At 44.3% G+C, this 27,688-nt stretch overlaps 2 protein-coding genes across 14 annotated transcripts in view; one reads left to right on the top strand and one right to left on the bottom strand.

Moving 5' to 3' along the window:
- Positions 1 to 21,574, bottom strand: part of ERC1 (ELKS/RAB6-interacting/CAST family member 1) — a 507,898-nt gene extending 486,324 nt beyond the window's left edge. For all 6 annotated transcript variants that reach the window (XM_075941054.1, XM_075941075.1, XM_075941087.1 and 3 more), the window contains exon 1: positions 21,500 to 21,574. The gene's annotated coding sequence lies outside the window, so the exon portion shown is untranslated. The remainder of the gene's footprint in view (positions 1 to 21,499) is intronic.
- The window catches only part of RAD52 (RAD52 DNA repair protein), a 28,282-nt gene continuing 601 nt past the window's right edge, over positions 8 to 27,688 (top strand). The window contains exons 1-12 of one of the 8 annotated variants that reach the window (XM_075941140.1): positions 8 to 275; positions 10,784 to 10,869; positions 14,690 to 14,791; positions 15,629 to 15,722; positions 21,152 to 21,219; positions 21,507 to 21,625; positions 21,724 to 21,799; positions 23,583 to 23,779; positions 24,647 to 24,780; positions 25,553 to 25,633; positions 26,228 to 26,467; positions 26,986 to 27,540. In XM_075941140.1, the coding sequence (XP_075797255.1) occupies positions 10,786 to 10,869; positions 14,690 to 14,791; positions 15,629 to 15,722; positions 21,152 to 21,219; positions 21,507 to 21,625; positions 21,724 to 21,799; positions 23,583 to 23,779; positions 24,647 to 24,780; positions 25,553 to 25,633; positions 26,228 to 26,467; positions 26,986 to 27,044 (1,254 nt within the window). In that variant the 5' untranslated portion in view covers positions 8 to 275; positions 10,784 to 10,785 and the 3' untranslated portion in view covers positions 27,045 to 27,540. Of the gene's footprint in view, positions 276 to 356; positions 589 to 10,783; positions 10,870 to 14,689; positions 14,792 to 15,628; positions 15,723 to 21,151; positions 21,220 to 21,506; positions 21,626 to 21,723; positions 21,800 to 23,582; positions 23,780 to 24,646; positions 24,781 to 25,549; positions 25,634 to 26,227; positions 26,468 to 26,985; positions 27,541 to 27,688 lie in introns of those variants that run through there. The other 7 variants (XM_075941132.1, XM_075941121.1, XM_014579689.3 and 4 more) reach the window with 7 other exon arrangements.

Raw genomic sequence — 27,688 nt, 5'->3', positions numbered from 1 at the left:
CTCCGCCTGAATCATCGGCGCCGCGCGGGCGAGAGCCCTTCGGAAGCAGTTGCGTCTCCTGACCGCTAGCCCGCTCCTTTCGGACCTTGCGTGCGCGCGCCCCGAAGTGGCCGCGGAAGACGGCGGCACGAGCGCGACGTCGTCCCCGGCGCGTCTGGTGTGGGCGGGAATTTTGTCTTTTCCCGCTTGCCGTAACCTGCCCGCGTTGTCGATAGGGTAGAGCTGCCGCTGGAGAAAGGAACCCAGCTCCCCCCCCCTCCCCCACTCACGTACAGGTAATGAGTGAACCAGTGGCGCGGGGGGAGGGGTCGTCCCCCCCCCTCCGCCCACACCCCTGTGCTGACGGGCTCCTGTGGGCAGCGCCGCACTCCCAACGCGCCGCGGCGGGCGGGTTCTAGACGCGGCTGCTCCCCTCCCCCCACCCCACCCCACGGGGCCGGAGAGTGACGCGGCGCCACCTCCCTCCGGAGCCGGCCGAGCGCGCGGGGGTCGCGGGGTTGAAACGGCGCTACCGGGGCATCGCGGCGGGTAACGGCAACGGCTTCCCGCGCGCGGCGCTGACCAAGGAGCGGGACAGTCCGGCTGCAGGTGACGCAGCGGGAGGGGAAGGAAGGGTGCGACCGGGGGGGGTCCCCTGCCCCCCCCCCAGTGTAAAGCCGTCGCCCCCCGGTCCCGAACAACGAGCTGGCGACATGAGACGCCTTCGCTGTAGGTCGGTCAGATCGACGGCGAGAGGAGGAGGAGCAGGGGCGTGTCCCACAGCCCGTCCCCTTAAGAGCCCGGCAAGCGGTAGCCGCAATAGACGTGGGATCCTCCTGCTTCTTTCTTAGAAGGGGGGTGAAGTAGCTGGTGCTGTGGGCATTTATAGGGCCGCTGAGGGGGATAAAGTAATTCACACCTCTCGGCGATACTGCTACAGGCTGATGAGGATGTGTCTGCATTGGGTCGTGTCATGTGTGACCATTAAAATAGAAACGGCGGGGGTGGGGGGTTGGAAGGGGCCAGTACACTTCACTTCTGTGTCCCAGCCCAACACAAGTGTTGTCTAATACAGTTTTTGTCATCCTTTTTTTTTTATAAAGTACCCCTTTGAAAAAAAAAAAACTCCCTTTAAATATATATATATATATGTGCCCCCAGTACGTACAGTTTTCAGACACACACAGGCTACGTCTAGATTGGCATGGTTTTCTGGAAACGGAAAAGTTTTCCGTTAAAAGCATTTTCGGAAAAGAGCGTCTAGATTGGCACAGACGCTTTTCCGCAAAAGCACTTTTTGCGGAAAAGCGTCTGTGGCCAATCTAGACGCGCTTTTCCGCAAAAAAGCCCCAATCGCCATTTTAGCGATCGGGGCTTTTTTGCGCAAAACAAATCTCAGCTGTCTACACTGGCCATTTTGCGCAAAAGGGACTTTTGCCCGAACAGGAGCAGCATAGTATTTCCGCAAAAAGCACTGATTTCTTACAGTCGGAAGTCAGTGCTTTTGCGGAAATTCAAGCGGCCAGTGTAGACAGCTGATACGTTTTTCCGGAAAAGCGGCTGATTTTCTGGAAAAACTGGCCAGTCTAGACACAGCCACAATGTTTTTCTACCATTGCAACACATTTGTTCAAACAACTTAATGGTAGCTGGGTAGGCGATGAAATTTTTGAGTGTAAAAAGTACAAAAATAATAAAGCCTTGTAAAACTTAAAACAAAAATTCAGTTTTGATGAATCCTTTTCCCCCTTCCTCCCTCCTAGACTTCTCTCAAGTATCCCTAAGGGTACTCATACCGCTGGTTGAGAATCACTGGTCTAATATACAGAATACTTTACAACACAGGCTCAGGTCTAGTTTACGCTACAGACATCTACAGTATTGGTAGAACTGCATCACTCAGAGGTGTGGAAAAAGCTACTCACATGAGTAATAATAATTTAACTGACATAACACAACCACCCTCCTGCCAATATAATCCTCTCCAGGCAAATTAAGTTTATGGAGCCCTAAGCCTCTATGCCTCCCCCATTATGGGGCTTTCTGTGGCCCACAATCGATTTTTTTTGTGGGGACAGAGTTCTGCGACTGGGGGCAGAGGAGAGGGAACAGGGAGCTGGGAGGGCAGAGGACAGGGTTCTGCAGTAGGGGACAGGATGCCAGTGGGGACAGAGTTCGGGGAGAGGGGACGGGAATGGGGACAGAGTTCAGGGAGTGGGGACAGAGTTCTGTAGCTGGGGACAGGGTGCCAGTGGTAGCAGAGTCACCTGTATCTGCCTCCTCCCAGGATTCTCTCTCCCTCCCTCCTCCCCCCGCCCCCCTGCAGGAAGCCAGCACATGCCTGCCCCGGGGCTAACCCCCGCCTCCCGCAGCGGGGGCAAACCCCCGTGGGAGCCTGCCTCGGGGGCAACCCCCCCATTCCGCGGCCCGGGCGAAACCCCCATTCCGCGGCCCGGGCCAAACCCCCATTCCGCGGCCCAGCCCCTCCCCTCCCGCAGCGTGGCCAACCCCTGTGGGCACCTGCCCCAGGGCCAAACCCCCCTCCCACGGCGCAGCGCAGCCAACCCCCTCCTGCAGCATGGCCAACCCCCGCGGGCGCCTGCTCCGGGGTCAAACCCCCCTTCTCCGAAGCGGCCTGGCCCAGCCAACTCCCTCCCCTCCCGCAGCGTGGCCAAACCCCGGGGCCAACTCCTGCTCCCGCGCCGCAGGGAAACCCCTGTGCCCAACTCACCCCTCCTGCGGCGCAGGGAAGCCTTCGCACTCCTCCTCTAGGGCCAACGCCCCCTTCCCCAGCACACAACAGAACTGTGGGAGGGGGAAGTGACACGGGCTTCAGAGAGGACTTCCGTCCACCCCGCGGGAAGCCGGCACTACACTAGAGATAGGTAGTGGGGCTTCTCGGGGATGGGAGGAAAATGGGGGGCGGGGTTGCCCGAACGCCTCGCGATCAACTGGTCGAGGCCTCACGATCGACCAGTCGATCGCGATCAACGGGTTGGTAACCACAGCTCTACGGATAGGGGCTGCTGCCACTCTGCGCTGTTGCCTATGCATCAGGCATCAGCATGGGGCAGCAAGCAGCCCGTCAATGCAGGGAGCTCATTTTTTAAACTGGCTTCCCTCGCAGACTGGCTCCCCCCTGCCATCCCTGCTGGCTCTGATAGCGAAGCAGCAGTGCGGGATAGCAAGGGGCTCCCCAGGAATGCATGACTGCCAGCTCCCCGTTCTCCGCCCGGGGACTATCAAAAGATTTCAAGTGGTTACATGACTATTCAATTATCTGATAGCTAACATCCCTAAAGCAAGCTACATCGTGTATATATTGGTCTAGCTGCAACATGCATGGGAAGGAAATATACTGTGCCCTATATAATTATAGATCAACTAAAAATAAGAAAAGTGGGATAAATAGAAGTTTCAAAACAATATGCAGTGTGTTGGACTATCTCCAATACCAGCTAAGTACCTCTTTAAGCTTACATTTGACTAGCTTGCTCTGGGTGGGATCTGTGGAATGAATGTTATTGAAAGAATGTAAGAGATTTTCACTCAGAATACTATAGACCCACTGTGAAGGAAACTTCTTATCACATTCTGAAGAAAGGGGTAGCATGCAGGGGAGTAAGAAGATGTAGTATTGCAAAATAATACAGATTGGCCTAAAACAATTTTTCTTGTATGTGTATATGTAGTGAATGTCTGACCTTTGGACTGTCAATTCCTGCAATAGCTATATTCAGTTGGAACAGTGAAACTTGTGATCCATAGGGATAATAGTTGTGGAATTTTCTGTCAGCTCAGATTAGAATAAAAACGGTAAACCAAAGACCATTTTTGGAGCACAATGGACAAAATCTTGTGCATGTCCTTCCTTGATGATGGGGGAGAATATGCCTTTGATCATTACAGGGTGAATTTTAAAATAATGACCTGTAAATAATAGATATTATCAAAGGGAAACAACTGGTAGATCCTAGATGTTCAGATACCAGGCTAAGAAATACATAGGCATATAGGTTAGGTTCACTTCATTGATGTCACTGCTAGAAACAGCTTTCTGAATTCTATTCAAGGGTGTTAATCAATCTATCTGTCCCTAGACAGTGCTATACATTAGAGATCTTTGTGCACTGTCATAATAGCTGTCAGTGTCTAATTCTCAAAATGATAATGTTTCAGCTGATACTTTGGTAAAAACGCTATTGAGGCCTGTAACTGTGTTGTATTTCACCCAGTTAGTAAACTTGATTTTCCTATAGGAGATTAATAGATCCCATTTTCATAAGATACGTACCTTTCTTTCCAAATACCCACACTCTTAACATTTTTCCAGTTATAGGCTTATTATTTGCAAATACTTTTGAGTTATTTGTTGTAAAATGTCAAGTTTTGTGTATATTGCATTTCATTGGATTCAGCAAACACAGTTGGCACTAGTGAAACGGTTTTTACAAACCAGATTTGCCATGTCCACAGGAATTGGGATATGATTCTCAGAGAGGAAGCAAGTCCCGAGAACAGAGTTAGAAACTAAACTTGCACACTTACTGAATTTTTGCCACCTGCTTCTAAGATAGTGTCAGAATTGCATTTGGATACAAACCAAACCAGCATTAAAATCTAGGTACTGGTATATATAGTATGTGTAACCCTTGGACTGTCACTTCCTACAATAGCTATATTCAGTTGGAACAGTGAAACTGGGAACTATGACAGGGTTTTGGCTGCTGGAGTTTGGATCTATTAGGTTAATTATCAGTGACTGAATAATGAACCTTTTTGAATGGGATTTTGATTTTCCTATGATTCCACCCAAGATCTGAGTCCCCATAACCTACTCAGCCCTTTTTTTTTATGGTGTGTCTTTCCTTGCAATTCAGACCACCTACCCCAGTACATGTCAGACAGAAAGTTAAAAGATAAAATATTGCTTTCAGTTTAAAAAATCATTTTGTTTGAAAATGTCCCCTTACTATTTGTAGAAACTCTGAGCAAACTGGTAAGATGTTTAGTTATTCACAGGAGCTACATTTACCCCCAACTGTGAAAACGCCCCTAGGGCTTTACAACTACAGCATATCCTTTTGTTTGCCAAAAGTGAGCAGGAAATACCTATCACTGTTTGAGTTTTTATTCCCTCTGCTGCTGACCACCATGGTTTGTAAAATTCCCTCCTACTGTTGCAACAACCTATTTTTCTTAAATACAGGCAGTCCCCGGGTTACGTACAAGATAGAGACTATAGGTTTGTTCTTAAGTTGAATTTGTATGTAAGTCGGAACTGGCTCCAGATTCAGCTGCTGCCACTGAAACTGACCAGGGGCTGACTACAGGAAGCCGGAGGCAGAGTTGCTCTGCCCCCAGCTTCCTGGAATCAGCCTGATCAGTTTCAACAGCTGCTGAATCTGGAGCCTGGGACAGAACAGCTGGGGCACTGCCCAGTAGGTTCCCACAGGACCAACCAGGCAGCACCCCAGCTGCTCTAACCGAGGCATCCTGCAACAAAAGCCTGGTCTGCTGGGGGAGGAGGGGCGCACTAGCGCCCCCTCCCCCCAAAGCAGACCAGGGAGACCTGAGCAAAGCCGCACAGGCGGAGGGACCCTGCCGCCCGTTTGGCTTTGCTCCTTTGCCCCCGAGCAAAGCCGCACAGGCGGCGGGATGCCACCTGTGCGGCTTTGCTCCTGTCCCCCTGGTCTGCTGGGGGGGTCCAGCAAAGCCGCTGGACCGCCCCAGCAGACCAGGGACACCCAACCAAAGCCGCTGCCTGGGCGGCTTTGCTCGTTTGCCCGGGAGCAAAGCCGCCCAGGCAGCGGGACCCCGGGGCGAGAAAAGCCCCGTTCGTAAGTGCGGATCCGACATAAGTCGGGGATTGCCTGTATAAGGAAAGCCTATTAATCTCTTAAGAGCTGGATTTCACGATTATGATCGTGTGTGTGTGTGTGTGTGTGTGTGTGTGTGTGTGTGTGTGTGTGTGTGTGTGTGTGTGTGTGTGTGTGTGTGTGTGTGTGTAATCTCCACTTCCAACCAGATAGATCTGAAAGTGACTTTTAGAAAACTACATTATAAATAGAAAATCTCTTCACCTGTTACAGAAATATGTTTAGCTCTAAACTGAAACAGGTAAGTTTTTTTTAACTGTATGTCAAAACTATACATTTTTGGACAGAAAGTGAAGAATAACTGTATCCAACCAAAACTGCACGTGGCATTTAAGATAGGCCCAATATAATTACCAAATTTGGTATTTGTTCCAGAATCCACCACTAATGCCCCTTCTCCAGCACATCTAGACTACATTTTAATTTCTAAAGAGGATGTGCAAATTCCCTGGGAATTTGCATATCTTCTTCCAATTGCATTTTCAAAAGAAGATCTTTCAAAAGTGAAACTAGTCTGGATGTGGTTTTTTTCAGAAAAGAAAAAAACTCCTTTTTCAAAAAAAACATTCTTCCTAAAAAAGGGTTTACGCAGTTTTTCTAAAAAGGGGTTTTTTGGTGGAAAAAAGTACGTCCAGATTACTTTCACTTTCGAAAGATCCTCTTTCGAAAAATGCGATCGGAAGAAGATATGCAAATTCCTGCAGAATTTGCATATCCTCTTTTGAAATTAAAATGTAGTCTAGATGTGCCCCAAACATAGTCCACCTTAATTCTAATTCTTAGGTTTTAGCTCCTTGCTGTGAGATCAGCAGAACTCCCTCAACACCTGAAGAATGTTGGACTCCAACATGGCAGAAGTAAAGTTAGCCTGTTAGGCTGTTAAGCACCGTGAGCTTTTTTTTTTTTTCCTTTGGAACATTTTAGATAGTTCTTTTTTAATCATGAATGACTAAGGAGCTCCCTGTTACATCTGTTACTTGTACTGCCATACTATCTGGAAGCCTCAGTGATAGATGAGAGCCCTGCCATGTTTGGTACTATACAAATACATAATGATAAGATCCCCAGGATGTGTGTCACTCCAGTTTTTTTATCTATCTGTTTTATGTGTCAGCCAAATACTTGCACATGCAGCCCCATAGAACACCATGCTGGCTGGCTGCTCAGTACCAACTCAGTAGAAAGAGCGTAGGTTTCACAGCTCTGCTTAATTTATGAATTATGATTGCATAACAGCCTGTGGCAGTATGGCTGCAGGCAAAATTGATGAAGCCAGGAATCCAAGGGCATGCCTACACTCAGCCATGCCAGAGACTAATGTTCTGGCATTCAACTTAGCAGGTCTAGTATAGCTTTTAAATTGAATGCTGAGGGCAGCTCCAGCTGGTGCCTGTACTCACAATGACAAGGAGTAATGGAAGCCAATGAAAGCATTTGCTCCCCACTGTGTGTACACCGCCAAGCTTAGCTTAAGGCAGTGGTCACCAACCAGTTGATTGCGGCACCCCAGGAGTCATTCGCCATGGCCAGCTGGCTGGACAGCTGCTTCCCTTTGCTCCAGCCCAGCTGGAGTGTGGCACAACCTCTCAGCAGGCTGAACACAGCAGCCAGCTGAGCTGGAGCAAAGAGGGGCAGCTGTCTCTCTTTGTTAACTTGGTAGCAGGAGTGGGGAAGAGAAGAAGCATGTGTGCGCGCACACGCATGCATCCCCAGCTCTTGTCTCCTGCTTTGGGAGGGGCACTGTTCACGAGCTGTGTGCAGGGTCAGAGAGCCCCTTCCCCAGCACCCCACTGCACCCGGCCAGGCTGGAGCCAGCCCTAGGCTGCCCTGGAGCCACTGCCTACAGGTAAAGGGCTGAGCCAGGTAGGGAAGAGACTCTGCCCTCCCACTCCCCTTGCCCCAGTGCTATACCCAGGAGGTTGCGAGTCCCAGCACTGCTACCCTACCTGTGATTGCGCTGGAGGCACAGGAATGTGGGGCAGGAGGATGAAGGAGTATGGATGGGAGGGGGCAGGAGATGCACTGAGGGGCATAGGGCAATGCAGGGGATCAAGCTGCAGAGACAGGATGGGAGGCAGCAGGAGTTGCACTGAGGGCGATGGGACGATGCAGGGGATCAGGCTGGGGAGGCTCATGGGATTGAGGGAGTGAGGCTGGAGCAGAGGGAAGATGTGAGGGGGGGGATACAATTTGCAGAAGCTTCACTTTCCTTTATTCCCTACTTCTTTGCCTCCCTCCCCAACTAGCTCTTTGGCTGCATTCTAACCCTTTCACCTTTTCTGCCTTACTCTCCCAACCCCCTTCCGCTCCCAAACTCCCTGTCGTACCCACACCCCACACTCTCTTCTACCACCAAACTCCCTTTCCTCACCCGTCCTGTACTCCACCTCCCACCCACATCCTGCATCCCTATCCCACTCAATGGTAGTCTACCCCATGCATTGAGCCCCTCATTTTTGTTCCCATATCAGAGCCTAAGGGGGTCCACCAAATCCACTAACTCTGGAAACCCAGAAAAGTAAATCTGGCCTATGAGAACCTCAGTCCTCCCTGTCCCTTCCCCCTCACTCTGTGCGGGCTGGAGTGCCAGAAGAGTGATGTGTCTGAGTTGCTGGGCACATCAGGGAAGGTTGGGGTTTGGGAAGTTTTTTTTGTTTCTCACTTATGTGGTCCCCAACTGATTTTTCTGTGGGTCAGTGACCCCCAACTCAAAAAAAAAAAGTTCCCCACACCTGCCATAAATTAAAAAAATATGAAACTAACACAAGAAAGTTAAAACATTAATCTGTTTCATAATTTAAATTAAACTGTTCTCCCCAGCTGCAGCCCTAGCAAAATGACTCAGGTGTACTTATGTAATTAATGGTGAATTTTCATTAGCAACAGGTAGTCCGGGGAAAGGTTTGGAGAGGGTAAGACCTCAAATAAGCAGTGGAGTCTGGGGAAAGGGATGAGGTAGATCTTGGCTTGCCATAACATTTAAAAAGTGATCCTAGGTATAAAAGGTTGGAGACCACTGGCTTAAATTAAGCCGACTCCAACTATGTATGCTACATAGCTGGAATTACGTACCTTAAGATGACCTTCCAGATGTAGTATAGACCTGGCCTAAGTGAAGGCCAGAAGGTCTGGAAGTCAGGCCGCTATGTCAATACCAGCTGTGGAATTTTGTTTTTTCTTACCCTAAGTATTATATGCGTATTGGAAGGAAAAGGTTTAAGGAGATTGGGGAATAATATTTTTAAATATCTTCACTTGAGTTAGAAACCACATTCAGGTATATCAAAAATGTTTTATTTCTTACCATTTTGTATTTCTAGTTTTAGGCAATGAAATAATTTCTCACTTTGCTTTCTAGTCTCTCAAATTCATATGCAATAGCTAGCATGAAGCTGTTGAGGTTGGATTTCCAGTACTGCAGTCAGAATGGATTGATTTCAGTTAAAATTATTTAAAATAATTTATTTTAATTTAATTGCATTTAAGTCAGCAAGCAGGAAACCTTGATACAATATGTTTGTATTTGTACTTTAGTTATTTTCCTAGAGAAAGATTGGTAAACATTAAAATGTTAATTTGAACTATCATTACACTAAATTTGGTGCTTCTTTTACCTCATCTGGAGGATATGTTATGATTCTATGAATTTAAGTGGTTATATATATGTATATATGTATTCAGATTTTTAAATTGTATCTTTATTTTAGAAAATTGCAGATGATATATTTCTTATTTATTATATCAGTGCTTCCCAACCTGTGGTCTATGGACCTCTGGTGATCCATGACAGTACTGAAGGGGGTCCATGGAAAGTTTAAAATTAAGGATGGGCCCACCCTGGTGGTCCTGATCCTTACTTTTCTTTTCTTTTTCCCCCCAGGACTCTGTATTTGTTTAGATTACATAAACTATTAGACATTTCAAATGATTGTCAAATAATGGAATGTTTGAAAAGAGCTATATTGGTTGGGAGTCCATGAAATTTTAATAGATTGAAAAGGAGTCCATATGCTCAAAAAGGTTGGGAACCATTGTATTAGATAATTAAATTTGTACTTATGATTTGTGTCCAGTGATATTTTGGTGGAAATTCAGTAACATGCACAAATATAGCATTTAATTGTAGGTATTTTAATTAATTAATACTACCTCAAATGCACTGGAAACATAAGGAAAAAACTTTATCAAAACATGTTTTGCATTTAAAATTAACAAATTTATCTGTAGTTAATGAATTGTATTAATTACTTCTAGTCATTGTTTAGGTAGAGTACACACACTGTATGACCAAGGAGCACAAGAACAATTAGTGGTGTCACTAAAAAGGCTACTTTTCCCGAAAAACCCCCTGAGTCTGGACACAGCCTTAGATATTTGAAAACCGCTATCATGTCCCCCCTTAATCTTCTTTTTTCCAAACTAAACAAGCCCAGTTCATGAAGCCTGGCTTCATAGGTCATGTTCTCTAGACCTTTAATCATTCTTGTCGCTCTTCTCTGTACCCTTTCCAATTTCTCCACAGTAATAGCATGAAGTAGATAGAATGAAGCTGTGGATAGGGGAAAAAGTGGTAAAGACCCATCTATACCAGAATTTAACAATTTTCTTTTAACATAACCTACAGTGACTCTGTTCTTGAGGAGTAAATAATGAATTAATAATGACAAAATGAATTTCTGTTGGAATTGCAGTTGCTTATTAGAATTTAAAGTATGATATTGGTATAATATCCAGTGGAACCTTGCTGAGGGAATTTTCTGCTGCATGATTGCAATGGGATAAACTACTTACTAAGTCTCTTCTAAACTACAATCCTGAAAGTCTTCAGTGGGACTACTGTATTTCTTGCTTTCAGGTTTTTGTTTTTGCTAGTGATGATGATTCATTATGAGGTTTTTTATTTGTTTTCTTTCCTTTGTTTTTAGGGATGTCAGAAAGTCAGAGGACAAATAGTGGAAACCACACCAAGATTGATTCCAACAGTAGTAGTTCATCTCTGTGCTTTGGGCAGGTCAGTCTCTCTTCATCTAGAACAGACATGGCAGTCTTCCTCTTGCCCTTCAGGAAGTTTCACAAAGCACTTTATTGCTTTTAATATAGTATACTCGTGGTATGTTTAAATCATACCTGCCATCCTCACCATGATAATCTTCATCCTCATTACATTTACTCCTGCTAGTATATCTAACACTAGTAACTTTTATCTGAGAAGGGCCTTGAATTTACTCAAAGAAAGGGCCTTGGATTTTTTTTTTAAAGGACAGGAAGAATGTTCCTTTCTCTGATGGATTGGATTGTGTTGTGAGTTACTTACACACCATTATTGGGCAACGGATTGTGAGGAGATCAAAGTAGAGATTTTAGCAGCCCAAGGGGCCTGGCCTCCTATGTAGCCAGATGATAGAGATGATGTGATGACTCATAAAGATCCTTTGCCCCAGGCAGCTCAATCAGTCAGTTACTTTGTGCCAGGATTTGTCATGGTTGCCGGTGGCTTAGGTTGGTGTTAGAGGCTCCTACCTTGGCCTTGTGTGGTCAGTTTCTTGAGCTTGCTGCTCTGACCCTCAGCAATCTTGTAATCTTCCATTAAGGAGATAGTTTCAGCAAGCTGGGCAGTGCCATTGCACCCAATCCTTCCCTTAGTGGGTAGGCTCTTGGTAAACTGCTCCAGTGCCACTGTCTCCACCACCTGGACTCTGGTCTGCTTATATGATTCCAATCGTTGCCAACAGTAGTTCCAGAATCCATGGGCAGGTCCATTTGCAGTAGAGTTGTTGGCGGTATGCCTCAGGACTGATGGCAGTCTGGCCACCTTCATTTTTATGTATCTCAACACCTTGGAAGTATAGGTCCCAGTAGGTAGGCTGGCCTGGTGCCAAGAGAACAGCTCAGAGTTTTGGTGGCTGCCAGGCATGATGACCCAATTTGAATGTCACAAGAAATGCCTCAGATTGTTAATGAGCCCCATCTTATTCAGACATACTGGCAGCCCTGCCAAAATGTTCCTTGCCTCTAATCCTATTGGTGCACCTGGTCTTGAGCAGCCAGTTCCCACACCATTTGGTGTCACTGGTCCTGCTGTTGCACTATCTGGAGTTGCTGCTGTGATCTGTTGTAGCAGCTAATCTGATGTTGCTCTTGTGCCACTTGCTGCTGGCTCTCCAGCAGCCACTTCAAAATCCACTCCCATTTCCATGTCTGTCAGGCAGGAATTCTATTTTATTGGCTGCCCTGTCTTGCTACCATTTGTCACAGGATAGATACATCCTGTCATGGCATGTCAGGGTATCAAATTAGATATTTACAGGCTCAAGTGGCCTGGCCTCCTGTGTTGCCATAGAAACCCTACCCCTTCCCCCCAAGGCAGTGTGACCAAGTACCAGAATCAATGCAGTCACCCTTCACTGCAGAACAGTGCGTCCCAGTGGCCAGGCTCCACAAAAATATCTTGTTGTTCAGAGCAGATTGGCCTAATGGCTCAAGTTGATCTAGTAGCCCTGTAGCTCAGGGCATAATGACCCAATGGCTAAGGGTCAGTAGGGCAGTTAAGCTCAGAGGGGCAGCTGGGGTACGGAGACCCAGGCCCATCCTGCGCCACTGGTGTTAACCCAGTTCCCTAGAGATCCTGTGCTACTACAATCAGTTTTGGTCACCCAGTACATCGGTTCCAATTCCTGGGTCAGTCCCTACCCTTCCTTCCAAAGGCTGGTAGTGTCCACTGTCCTCCATTAGCAGAACTGATTAGCTGGGGGTTCATTGGAGCCTCAGGATGACTGAGTTCTGGGTCCTGAAATTCCAGCAGTCTCCCTGTTCTAGCCTGCAACATACGTCTGCTTTCATCAGCGGCCAGCCCAGACTGAGCTACTCCCTTTTATAGTTTCCTCTGGAGCATGCCCAGCAGGTGTACGGGGATGTGGCTTCCTCAGCCCACAGTGTGTGGTTAACCCTTTCTGAATCAGTGCAAAGTAGGGAGACTTCATCACAGACTGGTTTATCTTAATAGTGGATGGCATGCCCCAGGTTTACTTTTAAAAACATGCATTCTCCTCTATTGGTAATGAGAAGGAAGCTACCTTTTTCCAGCTATTGGGGGAAAAAAACAATAAACTGTTTGTCTTTTGCCTTGCAAGGTGAATTCTGCTCTCCATGCCATTACATCTTCAGTTAGCTGCTGAATATGAAGTCTTTGTGTATATATATGTACAGTGCTATCTTTCCCCTTTGCCTTTCTACTTGCCCTTTTGCTTAAAGTTATATATTTCTGTATAACTGCCAGAAAAAGAAATGGTCTGTTATTCTTGAAAAAAGTTGCCTCACTCCCACCCCACATGCTGCTGCCTCTGTCCACAGGGAGCTCAGATTCCCCACAGACAGAGGCTGCTGCTATCCTACGCTGCTGCCTCTGTATCAGAAGCAGCAGCATGGGGAGGCAGGCAGCTGGTGTGTGTGAGGAGCTAGTTTTTAAACTGGCTCCTCTCACAGATCAACTCCCACTGGACCCTCATAGACCAGCGCCCTCCAGGGAGTGGGGCTGGGAGCACACTGGCTGCTGGACCTGCCCCTGGGAACTATCAAATAGTCATGTAGTTACACAACTATTCAGTTACACAATAGCTAGCATCCCTACTCTTCATATAAGAGCTGGAATTGAACTTAGTGCTCCCCATACTCACCCATATTCATGCTTAACTAGAACACTAACTCCACACTGAGTAAAGAGACTTTAACACAAGACTTCAAAGAGAAGCCTTTGAACTGTCATTCATGCTGAAATTTGACACTTTACAAATGGGCCTTAACAAAGATGCCAATTATCTTACCCATTACAAAGATAGCTTCCCCAATTACCACCTCTAATATCATTATCTCATAGACATTAACCTTCTCCCTTCTTCCCCCCCCCCCCCCCCCCGTTCTAAAATCTGATTTGTCTATTTTATATGTGTTCACTTTTTTTTGATTGTATCCCTTTGTATATATGGTCATGCCAATTTTCTTCCACAATTTGATCTGAGGAAGTGGGTCTGGCCCACGAAAGCTCATCACCTAATAAACCATCTTGTTAGTCTTTAAAATGCTGCATAGTCCTATCTTTTGTTTCACACAGAGTAATACATACTTAACCTTATCTGTATTTTTTTGCAGTGTGTATATAGAGTATAACCAGTGTTCCCTCTAAGCAGAACAGTTTCACAAGTGATTAATCAGCCCAGCCCAGTCAGAGGCTCAGAGCTCCATGCAGGGAGCTGACTGACTGGCCAGGGCTGATTATTACCTGTGAAGCTGTGCTGCCCAGTAGCTTGGAGGGAACGCTGATTATAACCAACATTTCTGCCAGTGCAATAAGTAGTGATACCTATTTGATATTCTGACTAATATGAGTGGTGCTGATAGAGGATCCTTCAATACTTCATGCCCCTACAGCATAGATGGGCTTTACACATGTTACATAGAATTTCATAGGGATGGGAGGGGGCAAGAGTACTCTTTCAGACTGGAGTGCTTAGCTGACTTCTATCACTTTGTAATGTATTTGCTGCTTGTAAAAATTGGAGAAAAGTTAAATTCTGTACAACACAGATCATTGATCCATCTAAACTAGTTCCTTGTGAGATCAAGCAATATCACCAGCATAATACACCTACCAAATTCAGCAAAATAAATTCCTTCTTGAGCACTTTTGATTATCTTTTACATCCTGAATTATGAGAATGCAATATTCATCTTCTCCTAGAAGACTGCAATAAAGAAGAGTGGGATGAGTCAGAGGTGGGGAAGCTAATAGATTTAAGAAACTAAAGCTGTTTGACTCTTCTGTGCTTCTATTAAAGTACCAGTACACAGCAGATGAATACCAGGCCATCCAGAATGCTCTACGTCAGAGGCTGGGGCCGGAATACATCAGCAGCCGGCAGGCTGGTGGAGGACAGAAGGTACAAACAATTGTGTATGCAGAATCTTTGTGGGCGGGGAGTGAGAGAGAGAGAATTCTTCACTATAAGAAAAACTGTGTGTATGTCCTTAGTTCAGTCACTGATTTCTTGACACATTTGGCAAGTCACTTAACTTCCTCCTTCAGCTTCTTCATCCTTTAAATGGAAATCATTTATCTAGTTCTTAGGATGTTGTGCAGTATTTATTACTTAATTGTTCAGTGCTTTGCACATGTAAAGCACTAAATAAACATTGCACATTGTGTGTAAATTATGCGAGGAGTGGTGTTCCCTTTCTTTTGTAGGCACTTTAGAGAAGAACCTGTGACACCTTAGAGATGAACAAAAATATATAACATCATGAGCTTTCATGGGTGAGACCACTTCATCAGATGAGTTGTAGTGGAAATATATAACAGAAAAAGTACCTGTCAATTGTAGCTTCATTAACATGGGTCCTACAATTGACAGATACTTCTTTTGCTGTTTTATATATCTTGGATTCTGTTATTTCCACTCCAGGTTACCTGATGAAATGGGTCTTGCCCCACAAAAACTCGTGACATATATATTTTTCTTCATCTGTATGGTGCCACAGGATTACTAGTTGTTTCTGAAGTTACAGACTAACACAGCTACCCCTCTGAGACTCTTTCTTTTGTGTTATCTAAATCTTCCTCTTTGTTATGCCATCTTCTTCTGGAGATTGGGCCAGGAGGGGAGCACCCTTTTTATTCTTTGCACACGGGCAGATGTTCCTTGAAATTTACAGGGTTTCTTAGTACAGTACAGCTATACTCCACAGGACTTTTTAAAATTCACTCTTCCTCTTTTCAGGTTTGTTATATTGAGGGTCACAGGGTCATCAGTCTGGCCAATGAGATGTTTGGCTACAATGGCTGGGCTCATTCGGTCACCCAGCAAAATGTTGGTGAGTGTCTTTTTCCAGGGTTTGAGAATTTGTGTTCCTATAGCTTCACAGTGAAGATCTGTAAAGTGGCAGAATGTGGTTCCTATTTGAGAAGCCATCTTTCCTGGAACATATTCAGCTGAAACATCAGGAAATGTGTTTTTAAAGATACAGTCCCTGTAAAAAACAGAGATGAAATTTTGGAGCATAAGGGCTCATTGACAGGAGAAAGTAGAGGGGAGTAGTGGTGAAACACCGGTGTTTCAGTACCTGTCCTATGTGTAAAGAAAATGCTGTTTATATTCACTAGTTCAGGTTTGTGTAACTGAGCTTCTGAGTAACTAAAAATGAGTGTATTCAGCCAAGTAGGGATGTGTAGGCCAAATCATTGCATTTGGACTCTTCTGCCTGATTAACCCTAGTAGCCCTGAGCTAACTGTCTAGATCACATGCAACTGCTCCCCGCAGTAAACTTCTTAACTTATGCGTTCCCCACTTTAGTTATGTGCTTTCTGCAATCTATTCTCCTTTGACTTGTTAGGGTAACCTTAGATTTCAGTTAAGTTTGCACTCTTAGGATGCACTATTGCAACTTTGTTTAAAAGCTAGCTTATTGGCCCTGAAACCTACGTTCTTTGGCACTCGTCGGTGTAACATGGTTCAGGCCTGGTGGTCTCTCCATTTATCATTCATGTTGTGGCAGTTAACAGTAAAACCACTAGTTGTAGTCTCTCTGCAGTGTGACAGTAGTCACCACGAGCAGTACTTTTAAGTGCATTACTAAAGGGCAAAGTCCATGTTGATGTTTGGTCTGCATCATTTTCACCTCTCATACTAGAAAGAAGGAGAGCCACCTCAAACTTCTTCTGCTGGAGAAGACAGTTGAAGTTCACACAACAGAGTACTGTACTGAGAGATCAGCACATTTGTGTTGAAAATCTATATGTGATGCAGGGATTACAGTGAGGCACTCCTAAACTGCACCAACATTACAGCCTGGTGATTGGAAGGTTGGTGCTGACTTCTTCAGTAATAAATTTTGATAAGAGAGTTCTGATTCAGTGTTGCAAAGATCTGAGATGCACATTGTTAGAACAGTGTCCGTCTGATAGATCCTCAAAATGCGAGGGTCTGACAGCCTACTGGAGCTAGATGTTTCTCATGACATTGAAACAGAGTGGGATTGTTTTGTGTCAGCAACACTTAAGCAGTCTCTATCTGTCTTAGAAGGGAATCTTAATGTTACACCATTTCATACTTTGATACCCACTGTTGGGATTAATTATGGTTCAACATCAAGGGAAAGAATAGTTACTCAATCATCCCTATAGTAACTATGGTTCTTTGAGATGTGCTGTCCGCACTGATTCCACTCTTGGAACACAAATGCATGAGATTGTATTATTTTGGCCAGCAGCATCCATTGGGGCCATGTTGACATCTTGGATACTCACGTGTTGCTCCCCAGAGGGCATAAAGGATGGAATGGGCCCAACTGCCCATCAATTTCTTCATCAGTACAGATTTCTGTAGGTATGAGACTGCCTCCCTGATATTGCAATCTGAGTTGTGTAATCTGTATGGACAACACATTTTGAAAACCCGTTGTTACTGAAGTGTAAGGAACCATGTGTTATCAGTTGTCTGCATAGATTCCACTCAGTGACTTAATGAGGATGTGTCTATTTCCTCAGAGACAGTTATTAGGAGTCCTATTTGAATACCCACTCTAAAACAGTCCTATAAAAACTGATGCCTATATTAGTTAATAGTGACTAATACAGAGGTCTCCAACCTTTTTACACCCGAGATCACTTTTTAAGTCTCAGAACAGGCGAAGATCTACTGCCCCGCCCCTTCCTTGAAGCCCCGCCTACATTACATAAGGAAATCTAATGTAAATGTACTGCACAGGTACGCAGTTCAGAGAGGGCTCAAGAGCTACTCTTAGAGCCCCTGAGATCTACCAGTAGATCGCGATCTGATCTACTGGTTGGTGACCACGGGACTAATATGTGGGTTGGAGCTCCATGTAGCTGCTTTACATGTTTCAGATATGAGAGCCTTCCTCCAACAGGCAGCAAAACCCTAGTGGAATGAACTACAGTATGACCAAGTGGATCTTTCTTGCCATTGTTAATAACAAGTTGTTAGGTACTTGGAAACCCATTCAGATAATCAGTGGCGGCCCGTCAATACAGATGAATTAGGCGGTCGCCTAGGGCGCCAAGATAAAAGGCCATTGAGGGCTTTGGAGGCGGGGGCGCCGATCGCGCATTTCGCCTACGGCGCCAGTTGCCGGCAGCTTGTCTAGGGCTGCTCCTGCAGATAATGAATGTATGAGTATAGATTTCCTCTTAGCCTTGTCAGAAAATGTCAAAAATACCTTGGGTATGTTCCTGAATTATCTTGTTCTGTGTAGGTGGAAAAACAATGCTCTCTTTATATTGAAAGTGTGAATCTCCTCATTCCAGAGAGAGTGAAGTTTAGGAAGGAAAAAGAGACGAATGGGCTGGTTTATGTGGAATTCCTAGGGGACTTCAGATGAGCTCTATGAGTAACTAGTACACTATACACAGGGGCCTGAATCTCTCCTATATGATGTAATAGCTACAAGAAATGCAGTACTCATTGATGTCGTAAAGAGAGCAAGTTACTGTGGACTAAAAAAGGAAACTGACAATCTTGCTAATACTAAATGTCTCAGGAACAAGGGAGCATCCAAACTGGGTGGATAACACTCACGAGTCATTACAGGATTGGAAAATTCTACTGGAAAATAGAATGGTGATGTTGAGATATTAATGAAAATGATACAAAAGTAAGGCTGGAAGGGATGTCAAGAAATCTTCTAGTCCACCTTCCCACCTTGAGGCAGGATTAGATATACCTGAACCATCCCTGAGAGGTTTTTACCTAACCTTGTTCTTAAAAACTTGTATTTACAGGGATTCCACAATCTCCCTGGGTAAAATACCCTTATGGTTAGTAAGATTTTCCTAAATTTCCCTTTCTGACAACTAAACAGATTATTTCTTGTCCTACTCTTGGAGACTGTGAAGAACAATTGATCACCATTATTTTTGTAAGACTTTTATGTATTTGAAGACTATGTCTCTGCTCAGTCTTCTCTAGATTAAACAAGCCCAGTCCTTCAGCCCGTCTTCATAGCATGTTCGCTAAACTTTTTATCAACTTTGTTGCTCTCCTCTTGAGTCTATCCAATCTGTCCACATCTTTTGGAAAGCATGAAGCCTTGAAAACATGGTCACAGTACTGCAGCTGTGGCCTCACCAATGCCAGGTAGAGCAGAACAGTTACTGCTCAACTTTTACATGAATACATCTTAGAATAACATTTGCCTTCTTTTATAACAGCATCATGTTTGACTCTTACTCAATTTGTGATCTGCTATAGCTCCCAGATTTTTTTTGCAATACTACTGCAGTTTGTAGTTGTGCATTTGATTTTTTTTCCTTCCTCAGTGCATCACTTTGATATGTGTATTTATTGAATTTCATTGTTGATTTCAGATCAGTTCTCCAATTTGGTGAGGTCTTTTTGAATTCTTATTCTGTCCACAATTAGGGATGTTAATGGATAACTGGTTACTTGGGGAGCAACCGCTCCTCCCCCGCCACCTGTGTTAGGTGGAGGGTCTGCTCCAGCACCGCTAGGCCCTCACAAGGGGCTGGGAGCTGGCAGCCCTACACAGAGTTGTTTTTTCCAGCCCCCCATGGGCTGGGCACCTGCAGCCCTGCAAGGGGTTGTAAACAGCCACACTGGAGGAGCCCCAGCCCATGGCAGGGAGGCTGCTCCAGCGTGCCCCTTTTTAACCAATTAAATGGTTAAACTGAATTTTACATCCCTATCCACAGGCATGCTTACAGCCCTTCCCCGCTTGGTGTCATTTGAAAATTTTATAAACATATTCTGTACTCCATTATCCAAATAATTGATTAAAATATTGGATCGTACTAGACGTAAGACCTATTCAGATCCACATTTGATCAGTCCTCACACTTTGACATCAATTATATTATTGCTACTACTAATAATAAAAGGGATGTAAGGGGGCGGGGTCCCCAGTAACCTTGCCGGGTGATGCTTTCCTGTACCTAGTAGTCTGACTGGACCCACCAATCGCAGGTGGGGGACTGCTCCATGTGAAACAGTGTTTAATCAGTTAACTTTTTAAATGATAGTTTACATCCCTAAATAATAACTATCTCTTAATATGATTTTTTTTCATTTATTTGTATACCCATATCATCTAGAGTAGACAATATTTCCCTAGTTTGATTATAAGAATGTAATGTGTGACTGTGTCAAGTCCAGATATTGTATCTACTGCTTTCTACCTATCTACTATTCTGGTAACCCTTTCAAAGAAGGAAACTAGATTGGTTTGGAATGATTGGTTCTTGGCAAGTACATGTTGACTATTACTTAGTATTCTCTAGAATTGTCTTCTCTGGCCCCTCTTCCACCAATGTAATGTCCAATTCTTCCCAGGCCAAATGGCTCCTCGGGTGTTTAATAAAATCATATTCTTTTTATAGCTGGCAGGGATTGTCAACTTGCAGCAAGCATGCCAAAGATAGCAAGTTGGTTGAATGGTACACGGTTCAATCAGGGTGCTTTTTAGGATGCCCTGCAGTTTATTTTCCTATTTTTCTATCATATTTTGTACAGATAAAGTTTGTTTTTATCCACATTTGAGTTAACCAAAATTCCTGTTTATGTGAATGCACAACATACCCCATGCTCCTTCAGGGAATTAGAATTTTCAGTCCCAACAATGGAGAAATGGAGGGAGAGCAGCTGCAGGAGACAGGGACCTCTTTAATGTTAGGAGGAAGGGGGGTGGTAGTGGAGGAATTGATAGAGACCTGGGGGAGCAGGGAGTGACTCCCCTCCCCACCCACCCCCACAAAAAGCTTGGCTCATTCCGTCACTGCACTGCCTCATCCATGCTGGAGCCATCATGATCATGCATGCAAATGCTGACTTCATTTCCTCAGGGCACTTGGTATCTAAGAGACAAGGAAGGAAGGTATGGCCCCATATCCCTTCAAGTGGAAAGTCCAATACTTGGTGTGGTATTTTGTTGCCAAAGATCTACTTTTGTTGTGGGTTGTAATATAAATGGTGGATCAAGCATGGTAGCTGATGTGGAAGACTCAGCAGTGAAAGTTTATCCTGGCACATGAGTTTGATCTAAATGTTATGTATAGACCAGGTTTAATTCTGAAGCTTCTTAGGAATATGAGCATGAGGTAGAAATTTCACCCCATAATCATAGAATAATAGGACTGGAAGGGACCTCGAGAGGTCATCGAGTCCAGCCCCCCGCCCTCAAGGCAGGACCAAGCTCCGTCTACACCATCCCTGACAGATACACTGTTTGGATCTCTGTTGTAACTCCATCTCCTTCCTCTTCTCCCCAGATTTTGTTGATCTCAACAATGGCAAATTCTATGTAGGAGTTTGTGCATTTGTAAAAGTCCAACTCAAGGTAAATGGATGTGATTTTGTTTGCTCCATCTGCTGGTGAACTGCTAGTTGATTAAGTACCATGAATGACAGTATTACTGTGTGTGTGGAGCTGAACTGCAACACACCATAGTATTGTGTCAAACCAGACAATCCTATGGGCCCCTGGAAAGCTGAACTTACTAGAGAATACATTCCAAGCCACTTAATACATATAGTCCACAAACGAGAGATGTAGTATTTTAATCAGCTGTCTAAAAGCAAAAGTTCCAGTATTGATTCCTTCATTTTTTTTAACTCACCTCTCAGGATGGGTCATACCATGAAGACGTGGGTTATGGAGTGAGTGAGGGCCTGAAGTCCAAGGCATTGTCCCTAGAAAAGGCAAGGAAAGAAGCAGTGACAGATGGGCTAAAGAGGGCACTAAAGTAAGTGGAGAACCTGAACATTTCTTGCTCATTTTCAAAAGATGGCATAAGAATACAATACGAAATTCTCAGTCATGGCAGGCTCTCTTGTCCCTCAGGTGCTTTGGAAATGCTCTTGGGAACTGCATCCTGGACAAAGATTACCTGCGATCAGTGAATAAACTTCCTCGTCAGGTGCAGTATGTGGGACTTTGGAGAAGGGGAAAGCAGAGTAATTTAGTTTGCCAGGAACCTCCTTGTTCCTAGTTGTATACCCACATCATCTAGACAGTATTTCCCTAGTTTGATTATAAGAATGTAGTGTGTGACTGGCTCAAGTCTTAAAGTCTAGATATATTGTATCTACTGCTTTCTACCTATCCACTATGCTGGTAACTCAAAGAAGGAAACTACATCAATTTGGAATGATTGGTAGGTCACTGGTTCAATTCATGTTTTGAAAGGGATGGAAACCATGAATGTGTCTAGTGGCAATGATTCCACAATCTTCCTTGGCTGCTAGTTATTTGACTATTCTTTGTAAAATATTTTTCCCAATAGCTCATCAAAATTATACAATTCTGAAACTTAAACCCATTGTTTCTCTTTCCAGGGGTCTTGTTTACTCTCTTCTTGTCAGATTCCCATCTCATTCCAATCACTATAGTTTCTGAGCACCAGCCCATTCTGTATCTTTACTGCTAGTGGGTCCAGCTGCACCCTTGTTGGTAATAGTTTAAATAAATACTATTATAGATAGGGATGAACTAATTCCAGTGCCACATCAAAACATGTTACTTGAAATATTGTACTGTGCTATGTACAGTAGAGCTTCTTTTAAACTAGAAAATTTTCAGATAGCATCCCACAGCAACTGCCCCCAGTCCGCTTTCACTATTTGTAAACAACAGTGGGAGCTCTAGTCTAAAAGAAGTGCTGCCAGCCACTACTTTTCCCCCTGCACAGCTGTTGAAAGTTTCAGCTCTCCTCTAACAGTACTGCATTGCAGAAATCTTCAGCATACAGAGAACTGAAAATTTAGGGGCTAAGAAAAATGTGCTGAATGTAATATAAAAAACACTTCATTGGTCTCCTGTACTGACTATTCGTTATCATATTTGCTATAATGAAACCCCTCCACTTTGATATATTTGGAAGCCACCACAGAATATCTAGTATGCTACAGAAATTAGAACAGCTTGCCATAGACTTTAGTTCCAGTTTACCAGAGAGTCTTATATGCAGATGTAGAGCCCTGGGAGTGCTGACCTAAGGGAAGGATCCAGGAGGAGCAGCTATCAGTACCTGATAGATAGAGAATGCCATATTGGAATCAGGTGGGTGGGCTTGGAGGTGCTGATTTATTATCTCAGTCAGTACCAATGGTGGCTGAAGCACAGTATTGCAGCTTCCTGTGGAATTAATATGGACACTGCAAACTCCCCAGTTGTATGTGGGTGAGAGAGATCCCTCTGACACCACTTTATATTGTTCTATCTAGCTTCCCTCAATATGTGCTCAGTTAAAGGGTGGAATATATGATTCCACTCCTGCATTTGAAGGGAAGAAAATGGTCTGCCCAGCTCTAACACATGTCTGTGTACACATCTATAAATTTAAAGTGTGATTTTTTTTTTTTTTACTCCCTTACCTACCTACCTCCCTGTTGTGGGATTGTCCAGATTCTATTACTTCTATATTTAAATATTCTATTGTGTGTTGGTATAGAGGCTAGCCAATAAACATTCACTAACACTGCCAATGATAGTGGTCTGCAAACAACCACTAACTCCTTTCAGAATACAGAACCAAACCAATCCTTTAAGGACAAAAGCGGCCCAGATACTGGTTTAAGAACTGCTAGAGAGGGGGACACAAAACATGAAATATTGTTGTAAGATGCTTTGAGTGTCTGTGACTTTAGAGTTAATGGGGCGGGGAGAATTGGTCAATGAATTACAATTTTTTCCTGTATTAGCTGCCTCCTGAGTTGGATTTCACAAAAGCAAAAAGGCAAGATTTTGAGCCTGCAATAGAGAAGGCAAGATACAGTAGCTGTCTGCAGAAACATAGTACAGGGCAACCCCAGCACTGTGAGAGCGTGTCCCCACACAAACAGGGCCAGGAGACAGCTTCTTCAAGCACAACGGAACAGGAGCAGCAAAATAGCTCCAGGTGAGTGTTTAATCTGTTTAACTTTGTACTATAAATGAGCACCCCTCCCCAGTTCTGGTCACCTTGTGCTTAAAATGTACAAATTCCTCCATTTACTCCCAAAATTCCATATCACTCTAGTGACCAGAGCATATATGAGCCACGTTAAGTGGAAGGCTGGTTCTTTTAATTCAGACAATACCCAACCCTATATTTGATCCATAGCTATTATACCCCACATTCCTCCAGGAGCTTTTAGGAGGCATTCAGTCCTAAGAGCTACTTTATAAGGTGCACAGTACTGTGGCTCTGAGCCAGAGAATACAGGAGTCAGGCAGCTCCTTATCAGGCAGGAACAGAACCATGAGGTTCCAAGGCTGTAACTCTTGAGTGAGGTGGTTAGCGCTCTACTTCTGCTTGGGCACCATAGCAGGTGTCATAGTCAGTTCACATAACTGTATATGCAATATTTGCATTGGCTTGAGCTCCTCCCATTCCAGAGCCTGCAACAAGAAGTGATAAATGTTGTCTTATATGTAATTCAAAATACTCTGCTACTCGAGTTTGGGTCAGGTTTGTGTATATGGTTCAGGCACAAGAGCAGGGTTTCAGCCACAGATTTCCTGTATAAACTTGGACAGGTCCTAGTCCTGTGCTTGCTAGAAATGGTAATACTTAAGCCTCCCTGACAACCCTGAAGTTGTAAATAGATAATGCTTGTAAAGCATGTTGGGAGTTCGGGGAGCAGCTTTGGTTGGAAAGTGTGATAGAAGAACCATCTATCATAGCTGGATTTTCCCTAGCATGCTATTGGTATAAACTTCCCCCTTCCTACTGTGTAATTATAGCTGAAGTGCCATCTGACTGTGTGTTTATTTCTTGGAGCAGAAGTAGCATCTTAGCCTGTGGGAGCGATGCCACTTACCAGCGCAAGTTACGGCAGAAGCAACTTCAGCAGCAGTTCCGGGAGCAAATGGAAAAAAAACATCAGATGGCAGTAGCCAATCCCATCAGCAAACAGGGTAGGGCAGGCCACTGTTAATCTGCTAGTCTAACAACCGGGACTATATCTACATTAAACATTACAGCAGCACAGGTCTGCCACAGCAGGTGCTTTGCAGTAAGGGCTCTCATGGACCTACAGTATGCAAGTGAGAGACACCTCTCCCCTTTGCATAATTAAACTATGCCCAAGCAGGGATAGCATTGATCACAGCCACTTGTCAGTGTAATTTATGTCCATCAGGGGTGTGCTTTTTTCCTCTCTGGTTCCTGACCAACAGCCCTGACCAAGGTGCTGGAGTAGTCACAACCCACCCTTACCCGTGAGTTAGGCTGGAGTCAGGACCTACAAGGTTAAACTGTTCAGCTGCCTAATTTTACCACCACTTGTTTGACTGAAGAAAGCTTATAAAAAGAAATCTCAAGTCATACTTGTTCCCTATAGGTCACGGCTGTGGATTCAAACAAGACATGATCAAAATTGCCATTATGTTCTCTTAGGAAAGGCTTAGCCAGTGCTGCTATAGAGTACCAACTGGGAATATTGAGAAAACCAAACCTCTGCTTACAGTTCAAGAAATTTTTGGATATTTTCATTGCGCATAGTAGGCCTTACCAGATATCATTTCGTGTCTTGCCCTCCACACCCCCATTTCTAGTGAGTGGCAAGAAGTGGATGTAGGACAGTTAGTATCTTTCTGAAATTACCTGAATTCCTTCCCCCATAGGGGCATCAGGTAGTGTCTTTTGCCTTTGTGGCACTAATAGTTCTTCTTTACCTGTGCCTAGAAGCATCTCTTCAGTCACTGATGAAGCATAGCACTCCAGCAGCAGCGCACCAGGGACCAACCACTGAAGAAGAGTTCTTTGAAGGTCAGAAAAGTGGCAGCTGAATGCTGGCAGACTGTTAGCTCAAAGGCAGGATTTAGGAATGAGGGGGGAGTTGCATAGACCCAATTCTCACTTGAGCAATAGTGGCAACAATAACCTGTAGAGGGGGAAGAGAGGAGACCTGGACAGAGGTGTGAATGGATTCAGGGCCCCACCCTTCCATCAGTAGGTGTTTAAAGCACCCTACAACTAGAGGGGAACCTGCCTATAGGAACCTTTTATTGTAGCCAGTGAAGTTGAGAGATTCTGGTCTTGGTGTATATACATGTGAGCTCACATTCTTGTCAGCAAGAAGTGTCTGAGGCTGCACCTGTATGCTTTAGCCTGTACATGAAAGCCAAGTGCAGTTGCACTTTATTCAACCTTACTCTCTCTAGTAACCACACAGAATCCCTGAAGTCTTAGCTTCACTTGTGCACTATTTTTACACTTTAACTTTAGTTCCCTTTGTTCTTGTATCGACAAACTCCATTATAGTTTTACTGCTCTGGGGCCATCAAGTGAGGGCTGACACTAGGGCTACACTGCTCTGTAATGTCACAATGTTGTCTTCTTTCTGTCTCTGAATTGTTCCAGATGACCCTGAATTGTGGGACATTCCTCTGGAGACCACTGATCTTAGTGATACTGAGAGCCACAAAAGAGCAACTGTCTCAATCCAGGCTCCTACAACACCTCTTGGACACTATCACATGACAACACGCAGCAAGACTCCGCAAACAAAAAACCCTAACAAACCACATGAGAGAGCTACACAATGGCATGAGTCCCCTGGCCACAGGCCTAGCAGCCACTCTTCCAACCAAGGTGTACCAGGTAAGTATGATGAAAGAAAGGGAATATAAATGTAGCTATGATGAGGAATGGGCAGAAGGAAGCAGCTGACTACTTTTAGAAGGCAGTAAGTAAAGGTGAGCATGCATAGTGCTAGAGTCACATGTGAAATTGAATAAGGTCCATAATTAAGTTTATGAACTTTGAGCAAGTTCTAGCAAGTGTCCTGCTGTGGAATTCAGTTTAACAGTCTCACCTACATCCATGGCTGTCCTCCCCTACTGACTGCTTTACCCTTTCAAATGCCAGCTAGCACTTCTTCTTTCAATCTTAAGTTTTAGAATGGCTGTTTTTATGTTCAAATTCTGGTAAAAGCAAAAGTAAATCTACCTCACTTAAGACTTAAGCTACTTGATTAAAATGGGAGATGGATCTCACCAGAAGGGGAACGTGGCTGTCCAGTATGCCCATAAAAGCACTGGCAAAAACATGGTCGAGTTTTGGCATAAGAGAAAGGCAGAATAATTTTCTTACTAAAACCCTATTGTCTTGCTCTGCAGAATGCAGTCCATTCAGGAGGACTCAAGGCATGAAGAAAAGGAAACTGGAACCCTCTTAACAGGACAGCATCTGAAGTATACTAGTTTCCTCTGAATCATTTCAGTCTTACATGGCTCTACTAGATTTTCTCTTGTTTGTCTCATGCATTGTTGATTACAGAAATAGTCAATTTTTTTACTTAACTTTAGCCCATTTTAATATATGTGGTGCCCGTCTTGTGGTTAAAGTGGTTCAGGTATATGAAGCCTTCCCAGTGCCAGGGCTTGTTATAGATCACCAAAGATTTGTGATTTTAATTCCTTTGGCATGACTTGATTCCCTACTGATAAGTGAAGGATGCCCTTCTACTTTTGTATCTCATCACAGAAGTAGTTTCCTTTAAGGTGGATAGCATTCGTTAAGATCAGCTCCTGGAAAGAATTATTTGAATGGAGATTTATACACAATTCTCCGCTGAATGCATTCTAAAGGACTACAGTTGACTGAAGAGTTTTTAGCAGCTTGTGTTTTTATACTACATTTTGGAAAATGTGAATAAATCTTATTTGTAACTATGTGAGGGGTCACTTGTCTTAAGATAGAACAGTCACTTGAACACATTCCTAGTATCATAACATTATGGTTTAATGCAACTCAAGTAAATGTTCACTATCTTCCTGAAGAAAGCAGCAGGTTTGTACCATAACCTTACAAGTGATGAAC

This window comes from Pelodiscus sinensis, chromosome 1, assembly GCF_049634645.1.
Source record: "Pelodiscus sinensis isolate JC-2024 chromosome 1, ASM4963464v1, whole genome shotgun sequence".
Taxonomy (NCBI): Eukaryota; Metazoa; Chordata; order Testudines; family Trionychidae; genus Pelodiscus; species Pelodiscus sinensis.
The sequence above is the reverse complement of the archived record's forward strand: the minus strand, read 5'-3'. Positions and strand labels throughout refer to the sequence as shown.